Source organism: Sinocyclocheilus rhinocerous, unplaced genomic scaffold (assembly GCF_001515625.1).
Source record: "Sinocyclocheilus rhinocerous isolate Xijiao unplaced genomic scaffold, SAMN03320098_v1.1 scaffold591, whole genome shotgun sequence".
Taxonomy (NCBI): domain Eukaryota; kingdom Metazoa; phylum Chordata; class Actinopteri; order Cypriniformes; family Cyprinidae; genus Sinocyclocheilus; species Sinocyclocheilus rhinocerous.
The window spans coordinates 910055-930761 of NW_015641476.1; the positions used below are offsets into that span (position 1 = coordinate 910055).

The 20707-nt window shown below is 36.7% G+C and overlaps 2 protein-coding genes across 3 annotated transcripts in view; one reads left to right on the forward strand and one right to left on the reverse strand.

Moving 5' to 3' along the window:
- The window catches only part of mybpc3 (myosin binding protein C3), a 36346-nt gene extending 29382 nt beyond the window's left edge, over positions 1–6964 (forward strand). Inside the window, exons 27-31 of one of the 2 annotated variants that reach the window (XM_016571720.1) lie at positions 2481–2640; positions 2807–2943; positions 3635–3821; positions 5350–5352; positions 6614–6963. In XM_016571720.1, coding sequence (XP_016427206.1) covers positions 2481–2640; positions 2807–2943; positions 3635–3821; positions 5350–5352; positions 6614–6645 — 519 coding nt within the window. In that variant the 3' untranslated portion in view covers positions 6646–6963. Of the gene's footprint in view, positions 1–2480; positions 2641–2806; positions 2944–3634; positions 3822–5349; positions 5353–6613 lie in introns of both variants that reach the window. The other variant, XM_016571719.1, reaches the window with a different exon arrangement.
- Positions 6965–10664: 3700 nt separating this feature from the next.
- lin7c (lin-7 homolog C (C. elegans)) lies at positions 10665–19353 on the reverse strand. Its single transcript, XM_016571721.1, has 5 exons — positions 19185–19353; positions 18112–18230; positions 12957–13028; positions 11549–11758; positions 10665–11222 (listed from the first exon to the last, which is right to left on the reverse strand). The coding sequence occupies exons 1-5, from the start codon at positions 19219–19221 to the stop codon at positions 11055–11057; spliced, it is 606 nt and encodes a 201-aa protein (XP_016427207.1). The 5' UTR covers positions 19222–19353; the 3' UTR covers positions 10665–11054.
- Between the last annotated feature and the right edge of the window lie 1354 nt (positions 19354–20707).

A 20707-nucleotide genomic window follows, 5' to 3' on the forward strand; every position in this document is an offset into this window, starting at 1 on the left:
AATTTAATTTAATTTTATTTAATTTTATTTAATTTATTTTATTTTATTTTATTTCTCTTTGACAGAGTCATACTGTACATATGAACTGTTAGAGTGCATATGCCAAACACTGTTAGTAATCAAACTCAGGCTCAGAGAGAGAATTTGAGAGAAAGAGAAATAGTTTGTGAGCCTCCCCATGCCTTCCATTGTCTAACTAAAGCAGCTAAGCATGTGATCACTGTAATTGACAGTGATGTAGTGCAGTGGTATACGGCATATACCCACTTCTATCAGTCGGCATTGCGTACACCCACTTCTAAATTGCCTCTGATGCGCAGCATTTAGTAGTGTCCTGCTTTAGCCAAAACCATGACAGTCCAGCACATGAGTAGCTAATCCAATCACGTGAATAAATGTAAATATTCCCTAAAAACACCTAAGACAGTGATGCGGTCAGGACCGAGGCACCGGCATCCCTTGAAATATGATTGAGCCTGCGCTCGCTCCGTCCCCCACCCCAATCACTCTTCAACTACAACTTCGAATGAACCCGTCAACCAAGGTGGGCACTTTTTAATAACTGTACCTTGTAAATTATGTTAATAAAATATGTCAGGGCTCGAAATTACCATGTGCCCGTCACTGTATGTCATGGGAGAAACAGTCACACATAGGCGTAGAGCTTCACAATTCTTGATAAAACACCTCTTCTGTGGCTAATATTAATTTCATAATGATCCTTACTCCATGAAGTCAAGCAGCAGTAGTTAAGTGACAATGTGCAAATACTACTGGCCCATTTTGGAGTCTTACATGTCACTGTTTAAAACACAGGGCGTTCATCCTTTGCTGGGCCGCTTTAAAAATAAACCACTACACCACTGGTAATTGAGTAATGTATGTGCACTATTCATCAATGGCACAGCATTGCAGGGAGATTATGAGTTTATAGCCTCTCTTGTGACATACAGTTGGCCAGTGGCACTGAATTGTGAGCCAGGGGAACAGCATCCAGAACATCTAGTACCCAAATCTCCAAAATGACCCTTGCTGCACACCAAACTGCAGCACCTGTGCCCCCTTCGGTGCAAGCATGCTGTAATCTTAGCCCACGGCCTTGCCCTGATTTAAGTGCTGTCATTATAGTGCTGTCTTTACCCCTTTGTACTCTTGAGCCACTAAGGTTAGTGGCTAAATAAAAAGCACCCGGTTTAGGTTTCATTGTTACTAGAGCTAGTCTATTCCTCTCCCTGTGTCCAGAGCAGCAGGCAGGAAGACACCGGATTATCAGGTTTCACAGGCCAATCTCAATCAGAAATCGGAGATGCTCTGCTGCTAAATATAAAAGCACTTTAAGCTGCAGGCTTTGGGGCACATCCACGGGCAGACCATTTACCTGCTTCAACATCAACTGCTCCCACAGACATACTGTAGTAACAACACTTTGGCTTAATACATGCGCTATGCGATCCTGCAGCGTTTTCCCCATTGTCTATAACAATGGACAATGATTTTACAGTGGTATAGTCAGAAATCTGAGAACCACACTACAATGTTTTAGATTAGCAAGGATAAGTGGTGACATAGTTCCCACATACTGTTTGCTGGTGACCATATGACAAAGTGGTTAAAAATGAACATGTACACTGCATGTACTTTATATCCATTTTTATAGTTAAACTGGAAAAACTATTGAAACAAACAAATAAATAAATAATATAAAGAATTTAGTGAGGCAGGTTTATGCTTAAAAAATCTCATGCAATTTTGTCTTTCAGATAAATGTATCTTTCTTGACACATTTTTGTGCCTATATTTCTAAATTAACTAACACATGGGCTATATTACTTTGTTGATGATTTTTCCTCCCATAAACTGTATTATAGCCAGTGCAAATAAACATGAAACGTGTCCAATAAATACAAAAAATGTATGTGTGATTTAAAAACTGAACAAAATCATACTTTTTAAATACACAACCATTCAGTGTTTGATGTCAGTAAGATTTTTAAAAATGTTTTTGAAAGAAGTCACTTATGCTTACAAAGACTGCATTTATTTAATCAAAAACAGTCAAACATTATTACAGTTTAAAAAATAAATCTTTACTATTTTAATATATATTACAGTGTCATTTATTCCTGTGATGGCAGCGAGGAATCTTTAGCAGCCATTACTCCAGTTTTCAGTGTCACATGATCCTTCATTTCATTTCGTATTAAATGTTTTAACTTTAAGTATTGATCAATTTAATGCATCCTGTTGAACAAACGTATTCATTTCTTTCTAAAAAAAATTTACTGAGCCCAAATTTCTGAAAGGTAATATATGTCTATAAATATATCATTTTAAGTATATTTTAATCATTTTCATATAAGAGACATGATTTTGTGAGTTTCAGAGGAGAACAGCTACGGCTTTTAATCACAGTAAAATGTGTCTGACAGTGTCGTACACAACATATGATTATGTTTGTGTGGTTCTTCTCTTCTTTGCAGGAATGGTACACCGTGTTTGAGCAGTATCGACGCACTAACTGTGTGGTGTCAGACCTGATCATGGGGAATGAGTACGTGTTTCGTGTGTATGCCATGAATATGGTTGGTCTGAGTCCAGAGCCTTGCCTCTCCAAAGACAGCGCCTACATCCAGAAAACAGGTCACTGTGCACAGATAGATTCTCATGCTTGCTCACTAGTAAACAGTGTAGATCGCAAGAGCACTCCTGCAAAAAAACTGGTGGTTAGGCTGTCAGTATTTAAAGTCTTTCTAATTCTCATGTGACTCCCCTGATCTCCTGATGTATGTTTTGGTTTTCTTTACAGGCATTGTGTACAAGCCTCCTTCCTACAAAGAGCGTGATTTCTCTGAGGTCCCCAAGTTCACACATCCTCTCATGAGTCGCTCAGTTATTGCTGGATACAATGCTACACTCAGCTGCTCCGTAAGAGGCATCCCTAAGGTGAGCACATGCGAGGGCTGTAGTATGAAACACCGAAACATCAGACTCATTTATGCTTGTTCAGCAATTCAAGAGAATAAAAGTCTGACTTGTAAGATAAAAAGGTCACTGATGGGGTCTGGTTTGCAGTCAGCATTACAATTCATCCTAAAGGTTCTCACTTTGTTCACAATTATATTGTCAGGCTGAAACAGAAAAGGACTGAAAAGAGTCCAAATTAGTCTACACTCTTAAAAATAAAGGTGCTTCAAAAGGTTCTTCAAGCGATGCCATAGAAGAACATTTCTGGTTCCACAAAGAACCATTCAGTGAAAGGTTCTTTAAAGAACCATCTCTTTCTTACATTTTTATAATCTGAAGAACCTTCTTTCGCCACAAAGAACCTTTTGTGAAACAGAAAGGTTCTTCAGATGTTAAAGGTTCTTTATGGAACCATTTAGACAAAAAGGTTCTTCTATGGCATCGTGAAGCACCTTTATTTTTAAGAGTCTACTTTTGAGCATGTAGTGCTTATTATAAAACTAAAATAAAAAAATCATATCACCTTGTTCATGAAATATTTAATGGCTTCAATTTGTTTTACACATAATTCTGATAAATATATTACAAAATAGTATCTATCATATCAATGCTTATGTAAGAAAATGGTAAAGATTGTCTATTTCTAAATCCATATTAATGTTTTGTGCAGCCTAAAATCACATGGTACAAAAACAAGATGGACATTACAAATGAGGCCAAGTACCGTATGTTCAGCAATCAGGGTGTGCTGACTCTGGAGATCCGTAAGCCGTGTCCGTTTGATGGAGGTGTGTACATGTGTAAGGCGATCAACTCCAGCGGAGAAGACGTAGTAGAATGCAAACTGGAAGTACGCCGTAAGTACATGCCTCTAACTCAAGAGTTACTGAGAGATTTGCTTAGTAACAGTTGATGATAAAATTGTCTCAGTGTTATATATTATATACTAAAGATAACATTTGATTTGTCTATTTCTGTTCAAACGTCTGTGGTAAGTGAGATGTTTGTAATGTTATATTTTATTTTATTATTTGATGGCAAAGCTTAATTTTCAGCAGCCATTACTCAAGTCTTCAGTGTCACATGATCCTCCATAAATCATTCTAATATGCTGATTTGGTGCTCAAGAAACATTTATTGTTATTATCATCTTTATGTTGAAAACAGTTGTGCTGCTTAAAGGGATGGTTCACCCCAAAAATTAAAATTCTGCCATCATTTACTCACCCTCAAATTGTTCCAAACCAGCAGTTTCTTTCTTCTGCTGAATACGCAAGAAGATATTTTGAAGAATGTTGGTAAGCAAACAGTTGAATGGTCCCCATTTAGCTATAGCGCATTTATTCTATACTATGAAAGTCAATGGGAACCAGCAACTGTTTGGTTAGCCACAATTTTCACTAGCATACCCCAAACTTTTGGTAGTGTGCCTATTATTTATGGGGGGAAAATGTTTTTTAAGCTTATAACTATATTAGTTTGATGTTTTAATTTTCACTGAACTAGTCTTTTTTAAAAGTTTTGTATATTTTAGGGTATTCCACTAAAAATTATGCCAATAGTCAAATGAGATGTTGTATGAGGGGACCATAATCAGTGAATGAAACTTACCTGAATGACCACTGAACATAAGAGAACACTCTTATGTTATGATCAAATGATAGATATATGCTGAGATAGCGCATTTATTCTATACTATGAAAGTCAATGGGGACCAGCAACTGTTTGGTTATGGGGGGAAAATGTTTTTTAAGCTTATAACTATATTAGTTTGATGTTTTAATTTTCACTGAACTAGTCTTTTTTTTAAAGTTTTGTATATTTTAGGGTATTCCACTAAAAATTATGCCAATAGTCAAATGAGATGTTGTATGAGGGGACCATAATCAGTGAATGAAACTTACCTGAATGACCACTGAACATAAGAGAACACTCTTATGTTATGATCAAATGATAGATATATGCTGAGACATACAGATCAAAGTCCATCCATACTTCTGTCTGTATTAACATTTTATTTTATGACTCCTCTATGATTTTACTTCAAACTAAATAAAGAAACACGGATAACATGTCTTGGCATAAATCGAAAATTTCATTTCGATTTATGGATTTAGGTTAATAACTATTGGGTTGGATTGGACATAGAAGTGCGTCTGTTCCAAAGTTCCAAAAACATGTCTTGGCATAAATCGAAAATTTCATTTCGATTTATGGATTTAGGTTAATAACTGTTGGGTTGGATTGGACATAGAAGTGCGTCTGTTCCAAAGTTCCAAAATGGTTCTCTTTCCAGTGATCCATGATTTCTGTTGTGTCACACTTTAATACTTCCTCCTTAACTCCTGTTTCCCTTCACATTCCCTACCGCCCTCACTCTCTCAGATCGTGAGTAAACAGTAAGCTCAGGTTTGCTCTGTGTGAAATGTGTCCAAGATAAGCATGACAGTGCCCCATGTGTTGCCAGCACACCCACACTGCCTGCACTTTCGCTAACAAAGCACTCCACCCTCTCAAGTCCAGCATGTCTGGGTGTTTCTCAATACAGAAATCGATCAAACGCTGCCATTATGAAGGACAAATCAATTCTCTAAAAGCACTGTGAGGAGAGGGGAAGTTTTCAGAGGAGAAAGGATGCACAGGTGCACATCATATGAAGAAGTTTGCCGAAACACCTGATGCACACATTCATTCTCCTCCTACAAACGTTCTCTTGTGTCTTGTGAGCTTAGATTCCTGCAACGGACCTGAGAAAAGGACACACTGAAAAAAAATGTTTCATTCATCCAATTAAAAAAATTAGGGCAAGTTATTTATTTTTCATTGGCTCAAGTAAAAAAATATAGATGTGAATCATTACCCTAAATTTTTTTATTTGGATGAATGAAACATTTTTTTCAGTGCACAAGGATGCAGAGTTAACAAAATGAGATGCACCACTGGTCTCTGAGCCACCAGACACTGACAGAACTAATATTAGTTTTGCACATACATTTAAAGCACTCTACCATTCAAAAGTTTAGGGTCCGTAAGGTTTTTCATAATTTTGAAAGACGTCTTTTATGCTCACCAAGGCTGAATTTATTTGATGGAAAAAATACAGTAAAAAAAAGTAATATTGTGAAATGTTATTACAATTTACAATAACTGATTTCTATTTTGATATATTTTTAAATGTAATTTATTCTTGTGATGGCAAAACTGATTCAGTAGCACATGATCCTTAAGAAATCATTCTTATGCTGATTTGAAGAAATATTCCTTATCGTCAGTGTTGAAAACACTTGAACTGTTTAATTTTTTACAATACAATTTTTTCTCTCCGATTCTGTAAAGATTTTTGTTTTTAATTCTTTACTGTCACTTTTGATAAATGCAATGCATCCTTGTTTAATAATAACTGTAAAAGTATTAATTTCTTTAAAAAAATTGACCCCAAACTTTTGAAAGGCAGTGCATATCTAAACTATTTCAACAGGTGCACTAACTCATGTTTGTAATCCTGTATAACATATTGGACATTTGAGATTATACACTTCCATCTAAACAATTTTAAAGAATAATTAATTTCAAATGAACAAATTTGAAATTAATTAAATTAATTAAATGCAGGATGTAATCTAATAATGGTTCCTTCACTTCATTGCAGCTCAAGGCACAAAAGAAGACAGCAAGAAATGAGAGACGTAATGGGTTTGGAGAAACTGTGACACTGTCCTCTTTCTGTCTTCTGTCCTGAAACTGATCCTATGACATGTCCGTGATCAAATGACAGAGCAAAGAAATATTTCAGTGGTTTTCTTCATTTGCTTGTGCTCCCCATTTCTCACTCACATCCCATGGTCTGTGCTTAGGTGTGATTCGCTTTTCTTTATTGCTTGTGTTCATTTTGTTTCATTTCATGTTATTGTATTTAAGATCTATGCTGTAGGGTCTAGTGATTTCAGTATTTGCCTTCCACATGTGATGTTATGCAAAACATGCTAAATAAAGCTAAGACTTTTGTTGATGCTTATTGTCTGGTTTTCATTTAAATACTGTATTACATATTCCTCTTTTCCACTCACATTTTAGCGAGTTATAGGCTTTTCCCCAACACACAAATAATAATCCCATTGTTTGGTTATAATCCTCTCCTAATTTCTAGAGATTTCTTTGAACTACGACACGTCAAAATGCGTCACTCGTGCACACGCTATTAATTACCTGAGAAACCCCAGTTACACCGAGAGCGGCAGACAGGTGTCTCGCACTCTCCTGTCTACACCAGCAATGGCACGGCTATAAATGCATTCTTTAGGCTCTCACGCGGTTCAAAGTATGTCCCAGCATCAACAGGCTGCTGGTATTAATGTAACAAAACCCACACAAAGTCCATCTGGAAGCGTCAACTCAGTGGTATTATCCGTGAGAGCAGAAAGCATGACTGGCCTGCATGGCTTTGTTCTGGAATTTTCTCCAATGGCAATTTGGTGGCGGGTTTGAGAGGATGAAATGTTTGAAATGAGGCCCAGACATGCCATCATGGCCGAGGTGCCAGAATGACCGTGGATGGTCTGCGCCATGTTGAAGTTTAGCAGCTGCGCCTCTGTCCTTGTGTACGCGCGTATTGCTTTCTTTGTTTACACATAAACTGGTTTTACGTATTGGCCAAAATATTACAAACCGTATGTGTGTGAATGTGGAAATAAAACTTTTTTAATCATTTAACACTTTTTAATCCATAATTTTAAAAACTAATCCAGCCTTTATAATATTTTTCAATGGAGCTTCTGACTGGACGCAGCTGGTAAACAGCATGAGGAGATGAGGGTGCGTTTGAATGACAGATCCATTCATTAATACGGTCAGCGGGCCGATATTTCTTCATTAACACTGTTCAAACTTCTAGAGGGATTGTTTTTATATCACATGTTATTAATCAGTACGGCTTTTGGTGTCGGTGACGTGCGTGCTCCGTCTTAAAGATGCAACCCGAGACAGACGGAACACAGTCGATGACAACGCTGACAAGAAACTAAATTGGGTTGACAAATCCCTCGAGTGTTCATTGGTCTGTGAGCGTGTGCCATTACATTACGACACACGACTGATGGATGCGAATGTTGTGACTCTGTGTTTCCGGTTACTGAGGGTTTATATGAGATTGTAATTATTTATAATTTTCAAAACGATTAAATTGCAAGCATTCGCAGTTTTGATCATTTTACGTATTTAAATTGTGCAAAGAGACGGAGACCAGCAAACTATTATAACTGTTGTCCTGCAGCGCCCTCTGGTGTTTAGGTAAATGCGTGCTAGTTTGGTTAAACGATGCAACCGCCTGTGAATGAAATTACTTTTTTTTCTTTTCTAAAAATGTATTATCTAGCTTTCTCTCAAGCACATGCAAAGAAGGAAAAAAGGAAACACACACAAAAGACTTAAACCCACAGTATATATTTAAACTCTGTATCCTCAAAACAAATCACTTTGATCAGTCTTTATACATAAACATTAATGTAACACAATACAGCAGGACAGAAATGTCAAACAATACAATAAAACAACAGTTTCTTTAAAAAAACAGTCCAAACTAGCTGACCAGACACTGAAAGAGCTCCCAGAATGGATGCAAGTTTGGTCTTGTTACCTGAATCACAGGGAGAATGTAGTCAAGGTAAATCAATACAAAGCTTTCTTGGAAAAAAATCTCAAGAGAAAAATCACTTTATCAAAAAGGGGTAAAATATCAAAAGAAACAGGTTATAAAAATAGTTAGTCAGCCCCCCTGTGGACAAATCCAAGTATGAATGGGGAGTGATAACCTGTCTGAGATGATGATGAACGGATCATGTCTCATTATTGCTCTTGTGATTCATGATGCTTTCAAAATCATGATGTTGTTGCAAGAACCAACCTGAGCACCTTATACACCACAGAAAGAAAAGAGATCGCTTGATTCTTCTTTTTTGTCAATAACACAAATGATTCCTTCATGCAAGACATCAGACCTCCCTTTTATCTCTCACCCCCAAAACACCTACGTATCTCACAGCTCGGGGTGAGTCACGGGCCTCTATAATTAGACACGTTAAATATTTTATGAGAGACTGAGAAAAATAGTTTTTTTCCAAGCTTGTCAGACACTGAAAATACCTGCGTTTGAGGTTAAAAATACATTAAGCGTGTTGCATTTTTTAAACGTGTGAAAATGAGTACAAAGAGTGTGAAAGTGCAGTGTGAAACTACTTTTATAACATGAATCTTGACTAATCAGGATTTAAACAACATGTCAATTAAATCCTTAAAATTGGTCTGTAACATGAACAAGTAGAGGTGAATCTAAAGTAATGAATGTAACAGGACTGCATTTTTAGCCACTAAAGTATCTGGAGAAGACCTGATAAAATCTCAGCTCGAGATCTGCATCTCTATCCCTGTAGACATTGATATGTGTGAATTAATTACTGACTTTTCAGGACAACAATAGGACAAAATAAATGAAAGAAAATGAAAATGACAGCACCAATTAATACACTATTTCTCTGGAGCTTCATTTAGACATGTCTCATATAATGAATGGTGAATAAGGTTGGTATTCTTAAACATTCGTTTATGCATTCATTGCTGTTTTGCTAGCATTATGCTCAGTTGCTACCTCATGATATGCTAATATAACCATTTAAGTGAACTGATTCTGAAACATGATGCAGATCTTTGTAATGATCAGCGTGAATTGGGTGTAACATATGGACCCACAGCCGACTGAAAGGCAAGTGCCACATTAACACTCAGAAAGTGTTATGAAACAACAGACGATAAAACAGCCATAAAACAATAAAATTCTCCTTATGGTTTTAAACTTAGTGTTTCTGCTGTGAGGATTTAAATTAAAATCTTAAATTCTACAAACAACAACTGGAAAGCAAGCCTGAATAATAGCTAGGTAACTGCTTCATTGTTTCTGTGTGCTTTAAGGGGCATATGCTACAAAAAAAAATTCTATTTATCTAACACCCAAACAGTGCCACAAGCATCTCCTCTGAACTGATGTTTGGTTGAGCTATTCATAAACACTCCATTCACATATTTTCAATCAAAAGCTGACTGTTTAAATGGAGTAATCAGGAGTGTATGTAACATGTTTTGTGGCTCTAAAAGAGTCTAAACAAACCCAAATAGTTTAATATTCTTGTTGATAAAGGTTAATATTGAACTCAATTGAGCTGATATACCAGTTAATGTAGTTTTTCCCTCACATTCATGAAAGAAAAAAGTGTCAGTTTGTACTGTAAACATGATGTGAAGAGTCAATCAGTTTGGGTCAGTAAGCGATATCGGTCAGGCATGTTTTGTACATGAGTATATTTACAGCTGACATTTTGCGTTTAAAACAGCAGTACTGATGGGATGCTTGTGTCACCGCTCTGCCATTTATCTCTCTGGAGACTCAAAATGAGCTGATTTTTTTTATTTCTGGTGGACTTTTCCTTTTTCTGTGGGCAAACAGTAAGAAAAGCACATGATAATACATCATAAAACCTTCACTCAACGATACACTGTTATTCTGAGATGATGAAACTTACAGTCATTTAGCATTTTAACATGGTTGTAGTGTTCACTCATTTTGTGCTTAGACCATAAAACACAGCCTACGATGGGACATAGTGGGGGCTGCAGACTTTTTTGTAAATCTCTTGAGGCACTTTTTTGACATTTTCATTCAGATGACCTCAGGAGTTGAACATTGCAATGGTCCCCTTGCATATCTAACTAATCAACATCCCAAATGACAGTACATTCTTAGTTATGCACCAATAGTGCATGTGTGTGTGTGATGTCTACATGACAACATCCAGAGCCAATGTAGTAGTGTTCATGCTATGAGAAAGAAGTGTGTGAAAAGACTTAAAAAACTGTTGAGGATGTGAGGATTTAGAAAATTCTCACAAAAAGGAGTGCCAAACATGTGGCTAATCCCTGGCTGGAGAAAGGGGGGGTGAGCAAGTGTGAACGAGGAAGACAGATGGCAGAAGAATTAAAGACAATGACAGAGAAGGAGAGAGAGAGGGAGAGATGGGAGGGGCGGAGGGCTCAGGCGAGACGCCCTACTGGGGGTAGTTGTTCTGTTGCCGGCGTTTGGCAGACCTCAACTTCTCAAAGCGCGACTCCATCTCTTCGAGAACCTTAGGGGTGTACCGTACCACCAGCTTCACTGTACCCTGAGCAGCCTTCAACAGCTCCACAGCTTTCTCATGGTGCTCTCCTTCTACACTCTGAAAGACAGAAAAAGTTTACATGCACTTTAAAAGTTCAATTTCAGCTAAACATTTTTTAAATGTCATGTAAATGCTTTAGTTCAACTGAAATCACACGAGTGTCCAAGATAATGCATTTACAGCTTGACTTCATTCAGCCTACATATGCATCAATCAAACGTTCTTCTCACAAATTATTCTATTTATCTATTATCAAATAGATTTCAAATAATCATAAAAATAAATGGTCATAAATAAATAAAATGTATTATGAAATATTATAAATTATTTGTGCCTGTTAATGTGAAGTATGTTGGACTACAAAGCTATAGCTATGTACATACCACTCCATTAACGGACAGCAGCTGGTCTCCTCTCTTCAGGCCACCGTGCCGATCGGCGATGCCTCCAGGAATGACGCGGGAGATGTAGATGGGTGAGTTTTGTTCCTTCCCACCCATGATGTTGAACCCCAGTCCTTCCTCTGTTTTAGGGAGCTCTACCACACGTGGGTGAGAATGACCCTCGCTGGCTGCAAATGCAGCCACTGTAGCCTGGAAATGGAGTGAAGATGGTCATAAATCAAACACTTATGAGTGGCATAAACACAATTTATTAGTCTTGTGCAAAGGTAATAAATGTGCTTATACACATTTTATATGAACATATATAATATGTACATACTATTGTTCAAAAGTGTGGGGTCAGTAGAATTTTTATTGAAATTAATACTTTTTTCTAGCGAGAACACATTAAATTGGTCAAAAAAATTATATTTTAAATAAATTCTGTTCTTTTAAACTTCTCATTAATAATAATAAAAAAAATTCCCACAAAATACTAAGCAGAACAACAGTTTTCAACATTGACATTCTTTAAGGGATAGTTCACCCAAAGCTGTCAGATTCCATCAAAAATATCCTAATTTGTGTTCCGAAAATGAACGAAGGTCTTACGGGTTTGGAACAACATGAGGGGGAGTAATTAATGACAGAATTTTCATTTTTGGGTGAACTATCCCTTTAAGAAATGTTTCTTGACCACCAAATCATATTAGAATGAGGACCATGTGACACTGAAGTCTAGCGCTGCATGATTCTGGATAAATTGAAAATCTCAAATTTTTGTCTCAAATAGATATGACGAATCTCCCACGATTCTTAACTTATCAAAATAATGTGTAATGAATCGTTGTCAATTAGAAATGAGATTGCGTGTCTGAATCGAGATTGCGATCTTTTAATGATTAATTGTGCAGCTCTTCTGAAGACTGGTGTAATGGCTAAATAAAATACATTTTAAAATATATGTAAAAAATTATTTATTACTGTAAAAATTTGTTATTTTAAATTGCAATAATAGTTCAATATTTTTTCTGTATTTTTGTTCAAATAAATGCAGCCTTGGTGAGGTTCCAAAACATAAAAAAAAAAAACCTTAGCAAACCCTTTTTTTTCCTTTTCGGTAACGTATATGTACATTATATAAAGATTACCTATTTTACAAATAAATCATTTTATTTATTCATATAATAAAATATATCCAAAAAAGTATGAATGGCCACATGCCACAAATAAGATGCTCATATATATTTAGGCCATCAGTCTGGTGTTAAAGAAGGCATTACAACCAAGCCAATCAGATAATGAGATTAACTGTCGAACACTGTTCATGCTAAAAATAGTTAGCAGAATACTGTTAGTTACAGAAAAAAATTCCGTCTATTCAATTAAAAGAAATACAGTGACTTACCTTTGCTGTTGCATTCGCCCTCACCTCTGGGCTGCTATTTATGTCCACTGTCTCATACACATGCTCATATACCTGAAAATGACAGAACACTGTGTGAATTACACAAACCCACAAATACAGTACAAGTACAACCTCTACGGTCTTAAACGTCCATGTAAACAAAAACAGATGTACAATTTAAACAAGATTTCCAGAACCTGAGGCAGTTTCCCAGATCCATTTTGTTTAGTCACAACTAAATTACATGTGAATCATAATTCAACCTTGAAAAGCTGTCACATTAGTCTGTATCAGATCTTCAGTGAACAGCCACATAAAAACAGCAAGTGTGCCTTAAACCAGCTGTAATTAGTGAGTGGAATGCCACACCATTAAGAGGATATGGTATCAAATCAATCTCTTTACATGGCTTGCTTTTGATGCTTTGGCACATGTTAAACCACTATTTCATCTTCCATTTAGGGCCATTATTAATTTATTATACATCCACCACACTGCCTCAGCATTCAACTCCGAGTCATGCATGTTTATCTGAGAATCAAGCAAGCATTCAGAGGTTCAGTGCAAAGTGTAAATGTTTAAGAGACAAAGCTGTTGAGTTACCAATCAACTATTTTACGCATTCATCACAAAAGGTACAACACTTAACTCAAGCACTATCACATGCAACTGCCTAAACAAGCATTTCCAGAGAAAACATGGGTACCTTGGAGTCACATAACATGCAAATTAAAGACCGTTAGTCCATCCAGAGGCCGGGTGTAATAAGACTGAGTAGGCACAGATATTATTAAAGAGCCAGACGTTTTTAGTAAACTAATGATGCATTTCCAAGTCTCACACTCAAAGTGAGGAGAAAAAATAACAGTACCCTTTTTTTAAAACAACATTCAAACGACTGAACTAAAACACTATTATAATTTACAATGTTTTTTATTAGTAGTAAATAATTAGTAATGCACATTACATTAGAAATTTGATATTAGATTTTTTGTTCATTTACTAATATCAGTCGATATTAGATATTATACAATTGATTATCCAAAATCGACTGATATACACTGTAATTAATACTTTTATTTAGCAAAGATGCATTCAATTTATCAAGTGGAAGTAAAGATACAGTGGGTATAGAAAAGAATCACCCCCCTTTAAAATAATCACATTTTGTTGCTTTGCAGCCTGAAATGAAGAAGTTTTATTTTTTGATTTATCCAGCTGTATTTACTCAGTGCAACTTATACCATCCAAGTGTAAGATATAGGCCTAACACTGACATGTCAGAAAAAAAAAGAAAAAAAATAAAAAAACAGAATCAATGAGTTGGAAAAAGGATCATCCCCTCAGGTGTAGCTAATCACCTTCTCAATGGCACGCAAATCCATTTGACTTTCAACTGTGATCAGCTGTGGTCATTTTGATTAGCTCAGCATGAAAAGAGCTTTCCTGGAGCATTTCAGTCCTTGGTAGTGCAACTGAAGCAAACAATCAACTATGGGTGGCAAGGCCATATCGCCCTGCAGCCCAAAACTGGTTGCCCACTGAAGCTAAGCTGGGTTGAGCCTGGTCAGTACCTGGATGGGAGACCTCCTGGGAAAACTAGGTTGCTGCTGGAAGAGGTGTTAGTGAAGACAGCAAGGGGTGCTCACCCTGTGGTCTGCGTGGGTCCTAACGCCCCAGTATAGTGACGGGGACACTATACTGTAAAAAAGCACCATACTTCAGATGAGACGTTAAACCGAGGTCCTGAATCTCTGTCGTCATTAAAAATCCCAGGATGTCTTTCGAAAAGAGTAGAAATGTGACCTCGGCATCCTGGCCAAATTCACCCACTGGCCTCTGACCATCATGGCCTCCTAACAATCCCCATATCTGTTATGGGGGTGTTTCTCTGCAGCAGGGACTGGATCACTTGTCAGGATAGAAGGAAAAATGGATGAGGCAAAATACCATCAAATTCTTGAGGAAAATCTGCTGCCCTCTGCCAGAAAGTTGTCAATGGGAAGAAGGTTTACCTTCCAACATGACAATGACCCAAAGCACACAGCAAAACTGAGCACACAGTGGTTGAAGGAGAAAAAGTTGAATGTCCTTGCATGGCCTAGTCAGAGCCCAGACTTAATGTAACCCCATTGAAAATCTGTGGAATGACGTGAAGATTGCAGTCCACAAACAGTCACCATCAAATTTAACTGAAGTTCTGCAAAGAAAATTGGGCAAATATCGCAAAGTCTAGATGTGCAAAGCTAGTAGAGACAGAGAAATATCCCAACAGACTAAAGGCTGTAATTAAAGCAAAAGGTGGTTCAACAAAATACTGACACAAGGGGGTGATTCATTTTCGCTGTAAATACAGCTGGATAAAACAAAAACTGTGTCCGTCTTTATTTCAGGCTGCAAAGCAAAAAATTGATTATTTTGAAGGGGGTGATTCTTTTCTATAGCCAACCCACTGTATTTATAATGTTATACAACAGATTTCTAATTCAAATAAATGCTATTCTTTTAAGCTTTTTATTTATCAAAAAACAAAAAACAAAAAGAAAAACAAAACAAAACAAAAAAACAGTTTCCACAAAAATAACTGTTTTCAGCACCAAATCAGCATATTAGAATGATTTCTAAAGGATCATTTTGATTCTGAAGGATCATGATTTCTGACCCTGAAGACTGGAGTAAAGGCATTATTCCTGTAATGGCAAAGATGAATTTTCTGAATTCTAAATTACCTTTGCCATCACTCAAAGTTAATCATTAAAAATAGTGCTGGGCGGTATACCGGTTCATACCAAATACCGGTGTTTATTTTTGTTATGATATGAATTTTTAAAATACCGCAATACCGGTGTATGTCGCTTAAACAACGTTCGGAACGCGACACTGTTTGAAAGGGGTCCCTTTTCACTGTTGCACTGTGGTGAGGGAACAGCTGTATGTGTTACTAAGCGTGAAAGTTCAGAAACTGAAGCTGTAGAACTAATAGAACTAAAAAACTCTTACCGATTGTTGCTGAAAATTGAAAATACAGTTTATGATAGACCTAATCATTTCAGATGAGTGCCTAGATTTGCAGACAATATCAGGAGTATCATAATCTTCATTAACTATGCAAATAAAAAATGAAACCTATGCAAATAAATCTTTCCACAAATCTTTGCTTTCAGAAACCCCTGCTTTATTCTAGGCTCTCATGCAAGGCAAAGAACAGCATTTCTGCTGTGAGCATCACTTGCGCTGAGACTTCTGAGTCTTCAGTAAGCGCGACAGATGACCAAGCAGCAGGGAGGAGACCAGACAAGTGCCAACAGTCTTAGATTCACTACATGGGCAACAGAACACTACAGCTGAGTTTTATACCCAGTCTGAAACAGACAAATGGATTGATGCTATTTGTGGACATCAGAATCAATATCCAGTCCCTTTGCTCAACAATAACTACCCATGTACTACTCTAATGAGCACTTTGTCACACTCACAAGCATGAGGGCGATTTCAGTCATAACGAATTGAGTGGAAAGGGGAGAGGCGGGGGGTTGTGAGCATGAAGTAACTTCCGTCTGCTCTATTTTTTTCTTTTGGTCTATGTCGTTCTTTGGTACCTTCATCACACCTTGTTGTTGTTTTCCCCCCAGCATTATACACCATGTTCATTGCATTTTTAAGACAGTGGGTCTCATTCATTTCAGTTTTTCTGAATTGCTAAAACACATTTCTTGAAACCATCACTCATTTTCTCAAAACCTTAAACACAAATACAAATACTCAAACTTCACAAAAATTCACGAAACCTCTGACTCTTCCATCAAAATAAAACAATCACTGCAAAACCATTTCACTTGCACTCAAAATCAAACGGTGCTCTCAGATCACACACACGAGTCAATAAAATAAACATACTCAAATACTGCAATTGTAACATCAGGGTCAATGAGAGATTAATTCTGTCTCAGCATCATGTCTCTGTGCTTGAGTCCGGCCTGAGGACTTTGTCCACATCACAAGTAATGTAGTCTTTTTTGCTAGACAAAGAGAAAAAAACCCTCTGGTCTGACAGATCCAGTAACGGTAACACTCTCTAAACCGTTAGAAACAAGTGTGAACAATTTTGAATCGTTGTGTGTAAACGATGACAGCTGTGCTTTAGTTGAGTTTAACTTTTGCCACTTGTGTTTAGCATTTTGCAGCACAAATGCATCACAGTGTGATAAATGTTTAAGTGAATGAGAATGTGTTTAGAGTTTTGCAAAAAGTGTGCATGAGGTTTGCAAATAGAGCCTAACTGCCTGAACGTGTTTAAGGTTTAGCAGAAGGAGTGCTTTATTCGACAAATTGGTTTAAACTAGTGAGAAATTGGTTCAGAGATTGGGGTTTAGTGTTTTAGCAATTCAGAAAAACTGTAATAATTGTGTGGATTGTTTCATATTTGTATGCACAGGGGAAGCTCTAACAGGAAGAAAAAACAACCGAACTGACATGAACTTGCTTTTAAACGTGTTCTAATGTTAATGAATTTGGAGTATTCTAAATGAGTAACCGTGTGCACAAGGTTAGTCATTTGCATAAAACATGCAAAAACCATCTCCATATAATGGCTCACACAGCCTTTCATCACTCTGAGCAAACATGACGCTTTCTAAAGATGTACGCTCCTCAAAACCAGTTCAAACACAATTAACACCTTTTATACAGATCCAGAATACACGCCTCTCTTCATCCAGTATCTGCATTGTTATAAAGAGAAACCTCACAGTTAAAGCTATTACACAGCTTTTCTTGCTCTTTCACTTCATATGATGATGAAATCTATAAAACGTACTAAGCATGGGCCGATTAGCGGTATCAAGGTAAACCGCGATTTGAAATTGTCACAGTTTCAAAACCACTAACATTTTCCGTTATACTGTGCCTGCGGTATACACCGTTTTTCAAAATCATCATGGGCAACCAAAAGGCCTAAAATTATGCTCAATATTTCATTTACAATAACACTTGAATTACACACCTCAAAGTAATGTCTGTTTGCATATTTGCCAGATTTACTCCGACACAGGTGAACGAGACAAAACAGTCCCCACTTTTTACACTCATGAATTACAAGATTACATAAGGACTTGCATTTCATTTGAATGCATGAATGTGGTGCTGGCACACTTACCTCCCGTACGGCATTGCAGAACTCACTCTGCAAAACCCTCTGCAGTGCCTGCAGCTTCTGGGGAGGCACTTCCCCTGTTCTCTGGAGTTTGTCCAGCAGCTCAATGGCACGAGATATGTCTGGAAAAGAGCATATGCAAAACAATGAGGGCAAGACCAAAGCCTTGGATAATCTATAATCTATATCTATAATCTATTGGATAAATTTGCATCATTCAATCTGAAGATGCTGTCTTTGATTAAACATCTATGCCGAATAAAAAAACATTAAATGGTTATGTAAATATATCAGAATGTAATTCTCTCTCCATAAAACAAAAAAAAAATTTGTTTGCCTCATGTTTTATTTTTATTATTATTATGCCACCGTGGTTTGCATGTACTGGTATCAAATGTCTCTACAACTAATAAGAAATGTCATTTGTTAATCAACCTAAAAAAATAAAATAACTTCTAACGGAAAGACATGTTTGGTTCTCAGCTTCAGCCACAGTAATAGCTTCTTCATTCAGAAAATACAGAAATACACAATACGAATATCAAAATAACAGATGTAAACTAAAGACCTCTGATCATATAAATCAGCGCTTTTGCTAATCTACTAGCCAACACTCATTCTTCACAATATAAAGTCCCATAAACTGTTACTTGGACTGCAAATAAGATGCTGGCTGGTCAGGATGTCACTAAAAGACTGTACTAAACCAGCAGAAACAATCAAATACCCTGATCTCTAACATTAACTCTGTCCTCGATTGACCATGCTAACAGTGCTCACAAAAGATTACTGCTTCTGACAGCTAACTTAAGTTAGCCTCGTGTTGTTCTTGAACGTAAACACGCCGCTTTAACGACAGACAAAAGATTCATGCTTTACATTTTATACGTTTTCCTAGACGTCGTGGAATTTATTGAATATTACGAATGATTTGATTCAATTAATGGCAGCTAACTCGCTGTCGTCCACTAATCCATCCTCATGAAGTGACAGCGGGATGTTAAGAGCAAAAAGCGTGATTTACACAACCTCCTGAGCGTTACATGCACCAGAAAGTGTTTCAGTGAGCGGCTTACCTCTTTCCAGACGCACAGGTTCTCCTAGAGAGGCCATTTTAGCCCTGGATACAGAGTTTGCGTTTGGCGAAAGCTCCAGACTCACGTCTCGGCTGCTGTGTTTGTTGCTGTTAGCTAGCTGTAGCTGAGCTAAAGCGCTGTGGCCAATGCAAAGAGATTAAAGGGCGAATCAAGAGCGTCATTCCTGCGCTGCTTCTGTGCAGCCACTTTACCTATCATTACAGACACTTAAAAAAAAATATATATATATATATGAGCAGCCCGAGGAAATATAATTTTATTGTATTATATATGAGGATTATATAATATATTTAAGCAAAAGGTACTAGAAGTCGTGCTATATATATATTGTGAATATTGTTACAACTACAGGATAGGCTACTGTTTGGCACGACTGTACAGTGTAATTTCTGTAAGCATTTTATATACATTTTTACTTTACTATATTAGTGCAAATGTTCGTGTAAATACTATTTTATTATGAAAATTCATTTTGTGTCATCCCTTTCGGTAGAAGATACAGTCCCTATAGTTAACAGAGCAGTGCCATGCAATAAAATAATCTGGTTTTGTGGATAGGTTTTAGATTATAATGGTTTCATCGTTTATTCTATGTAACAGATGTTCAGATAAAAAAAGGAAAACATTTAATTTCTGTTTTTAATTAATAAAAACATTTTTTAATTTTTTTTATTAAAGAACACTATTTAGAGGATTCATCTACATATATGAGCCTTGGAATATAAAAAAATCATACTGCACACTCAATCAAAAATTTATTTAATCAAGCAAAATAAAATTTTAACTGTAATTAGTTCACTTAATTGCAATTATTTTATGGTATTATCATTAGACACTGTATTTTGCTCTGTTAGTTTTTTTATTTTTTTTATTTTTTTTACTCCTTTGATATTTACTCCTTATATTTTATCAAAACCACAAAACAAACTGGACTGGCTTGCTAAAACGGTGATTCTAGGAGTTTAGTTGCTGGTATTGTAGAAAGGGAAACAGAATAGAATGGCCTACTTCTGTAGCAAATGGGACAGGGCCCTGCTGGGTCTTACCAAGGACTACTTTGAACTGGGGAAAATCTGAACCTCACGAAAATAACACAGACATGCAAGTTGTTTCTCTGGTAAAATGCACCAGTAGAATGTTGTATTGTCTATTTCCTTATCCATTCCAGACATCATTGCTGTACATGGTTGCATTTTACAGTAAAAAAGGCTCACGTTATGTTTTTTGTTTTTTTTTGTTAATAATGATAAGCAAGGGTTTTATATTGGTATTTGATTATTATAGTTTCTATACAATGATTCTTTGTTGAATCAACACGATGGTGTTTGATTTGATTCAGGTATATCTAGAAAAGATGCACACCCATGATCATTTATTGTGACTTTCTGCCTGAGCATCCTTTCTTTATTGTCCTGTCCATGTACTTTTGATGCAGTGAGATACTTACCATAAACAGATGAAACTCGGTGTCCTCCCTTATCTGTGGCAGTGTATCAGTGTCA

Coding starts and splice junctions, on each gene's coding strand:
- lin7c (XM_016571721.1), bottom strand. CDS start 19,221: ATGGCCTCTCTAGGAGAACCTGTGCGTCTGGAAAGAG. Junction 18,231..19,184: donor ACCTGTGCGTCTGGAAAGAG/GTAAGCCGCTCA, acceptor GCTCTTTTCCAG/ACATATCTCGTGCCATTGAG. Junction 11,759..12,956: donor GGGCGAATGCAACAGCAAAG/GTAAGTCACTGT, acceptor CTCCATTTCCAG/GCTACAGTGGCTGCATTTGC.